Source organism: Cicer arietinum, chromosome 4 (assembly GCF_000331145.2).
Source record: "Cicer arietinum cultivar CDC Frontier isolate Library 1 chromosome 4, Cicar.CDCFrontier_v2.0, whole genome shotgun sequence".
Classification (NCBI taxonomy): domain Eukaryota; kingdom Viridiplantae; phylum Streptophyta; class Magnoliopsida; order Fabales; family Fabaceae; genus Cicer; species Cicer arietinum.
In genome coordinates, this window is record NC_021163.2 from 34979703 (window position 1) to 34982905 (window position 3203).

The 3203-nt window shown below is 32.2% G+C and overlaps 1 protein-coding gene across 1 annotated transcript; it reads right to left on the reverse strand.

The window, feature by feature from the left end:
* Positions 1-714: 714 nt before the first annotated feature.
* On the reverse strand, positions 715-1197 carry LOC101513898 (uncharacterized). The gene has a single exon (XM_004514538.3). It carries the CDS (start codon positions 1195-1197, stop codon positions 715-717), a length of 483 nt encoding a protein of 160 aa, XP_004514595.1.
* Positions 1198-3203: the final 2006 nt, after the last annotated feature.

The window sequence follows — 3203 nt, forward strand, 5'->3', positions numbered from 1 at the left end:
AAACCAAAATCTTCAGCTTCTTTTCAAGATTCATCTCCATCTTAATATATATTAGCATTATTAGCATGTAGGATCTTGATGTTTGACATAAGGTGGAGAAAGATTAAAAAATATATATTAGCATTATTTTTATTGGATGATTTATTGTATCAAGCCGTCTACAATTTAGGGGTCTAGTTCTAATCTTAAAAATTGACCTATTACATGCATCATTGGACCATTGTAAATCTCCTAATAATTTAAAAACGTTTATAACTAATATTTTGGACCTTTAACATTTTGAAACCTTGTGTGGTGATAGTCCAACCTGCACAAACTATGGGTCGACCCATGTAAATAAAGTGACAAATTTGAATTAAAACCTTGATTGCTTGAAATTGAGTTGATTTTTATAAATTTAAGCATTGAACACGCACCTATAGGAAATTGATAAGGGAAATAATTAAAGAGAGATGAAAGATGGGTATATATTATTGTATTAATTATTATATGTGCATCATGTCTACATTTATGGACAATTTTGAATCCTCACCACAATATTTCTTTTCATCATCTTGTATCCCATATATATATACAAAAACAAAGAGGATGATGATCACTATACAAAACCGTTCAATATATATATACCAACATAATTTCTTAACTGGTATTTGTCATCACTTGTTTGTTGATCCACTGCTTCACCCTTTGATTTATATGTACAATTCCTTTGAATCAAGAACAATAAGCAACCGAAGGAACATGGCAATCAAATCCAACTACTCTAACCTTAGCCGATTTAACTCCAAACTTCATTCTAACACACCCTCCTTTTCGCAACGGCGAAGATGGAGACGATAAACTCGATGATGTAGAAGAAGGAGATGATGAATCTACAAATGTTGATTGAGGAATAACGTGTTTCTCACATCCAAATTGTTTATCTTGGATTAAAGGATTAGAAGTTCTAACAGGAGGAGATCCAAGAAAATAAGGTGGTGAGAATGAAACTTGTTGGTTTTGAACGATGTCAAAAAGTTCTGTCCCTTCTACATTGGAATCATCACATTCACACCCTTCATTTTGTTGGCAAAATTTCCATCTTAATTGCCTTGTTGGAATTGGTTTAGGACAAAAGAAAGTACCCTCTTCATCAAAATTATTAACATCTTCAGGTGTTTCTAATGAATTGTGTTCAAGAAAATAATAATGATTCATCTTTGGAACAATTTTGGTTCCTTGGGTGATGTAACACTTTGAAAAAACATCTAAGAGTTTTTTCTGGGACGTCTTACAATGTTTGACGTATTCAATTAATCCCCAAATCCAAGTCTTATAGTTTTAATTTTTTTGTTATTATTGGACTTGATTAAATGAATTTCAAGTATAGATAGGTTATCTTACAACTCAAAACAACAATATTTTTTAGTCAATTAGATTAACATAACACGTAATAGCTTGCGTTTATGGTCTTGTGTGGAAAAATAGCTTTTTTCCAAAAGTTTATCCCAATTCTCGTTATCCAAAATTAGAAGATTACTAGTGGTTATAAGAAAAAGTCCAGATCAGAAGGTATATAAATCTATAATGAAAGAGAGCTTTTTCTTATGTGTCCAAAGGAAAGGATGTTATCATTAAAAATACAGTTCAAAAAGTATTTAGCTAGCAATCTATATCACCCTCATTTATGTCTCCAACCACTAGATAAGTCTATTATTACCTTTGTTTCAAGATAGCTATTTATATCCTCTATCGTTGCAAAATTAAATCAAGTAGTAACTTTGAGAAGTTAACTTGAATTACATACTTGATTGCTTAATTATTAAAAGAGATATATGGAAATTCATTACAATATTATTTGATTTAGTCTCAAATTAGATGCATATTTAAATTTTAGTTATTGGAAACTTTTGATGACAACATATTTAAAAGCTCACAATGTTTGGAGCTATGTGGATCTTGGATTACAACAACGAGCCGATGAAACTGCTCGGAGACGGGACCAATTGGGACTTACCATATACATCAAAGAATATATTATTCAATTTTTTTCATCACTAGTACTACTTACCAAGGTGCAATCTCATTACAGGCTAGCACGATTTACTCTAGTGCAGTCTCAACACACACTAGCACTACTCAATTATTCTCATCAAGAAAAGGTGGACCATCAACAATTAGGATCACCCCTTGATCCATCATGGTCACCACTAACTATGAAATGCATAAATATACTCCAACTCTTTCACATCTATTATAAAGTAAATTCAGTTATTAAAAGACTACTTTAGTACTCGATAAACACTAATAACTTTTCAACATTTTTTCACAGAGCATACTCATGACATATTATCATCAATAAAATTTATAACACATAGTAACACATATGTTATCAGTTATGAATACATAATCACATCAAATGAATTTATCATAGATTTCAAAACATCAATCGCACAAATAAATTCCTACATGCAAACCAAAAACTTTGAAGGAGCTCTTACCTCGCAAGCGTTTCAAATTACAATTGATGTCGCAAACAAAGTTGTTTTGAAATTTCGCAAATGGTAAAACTGCCAGCTGTATTTAAAATCTGTAAAAAAATTCGTTTGCGATTTCAACTATTTTTACCTCGAGACAATTAAAAATATTTCACAAAGGAAAATATGATTTTGGTACTTATCTTCATATAATAAAATTGAAGTTGACATACTAAGCAACACGTTCGGTACCAAATACAGTAAAATTACATAAATTAGGGTTAAATAGCTACGGGTCTTACACTAGTAGAGGAGCACTTGTTGATAAAATCCCAACAGAAGTAAGAAGCCTAATTGAGAACATGACCATTAACTTTCCGCAGTTCACGACCAAAAGCAATTCAGTTGTGCCGATAAAAGGACTCAATGAAATACAAGCCACTAAATATAAGAACTTAGAGAGCAAGCTTGAGGAACTTACCTCATTGGTAACACTACAAGAAATTCCCTCATTTGTGGCCAACTTTACAAACATTTTGTGGCCGAAAAAAACCCTCACAAATTAGTGACCGAAAAAGCCCTCACAAAAAATTAAAATTTTAGCTGGATTTTGTGGCTGCCCAAGCCCTCACGAAATCACAACGTTGTCATTTTGTGAGGGCTTAGGCCGCCACAAAATTCAGCTGAAATTGGAGCCTTTTGTGAGGGCTTTTGCAGCCACAAAATCAACCCTTTGTGAGGGAAAAG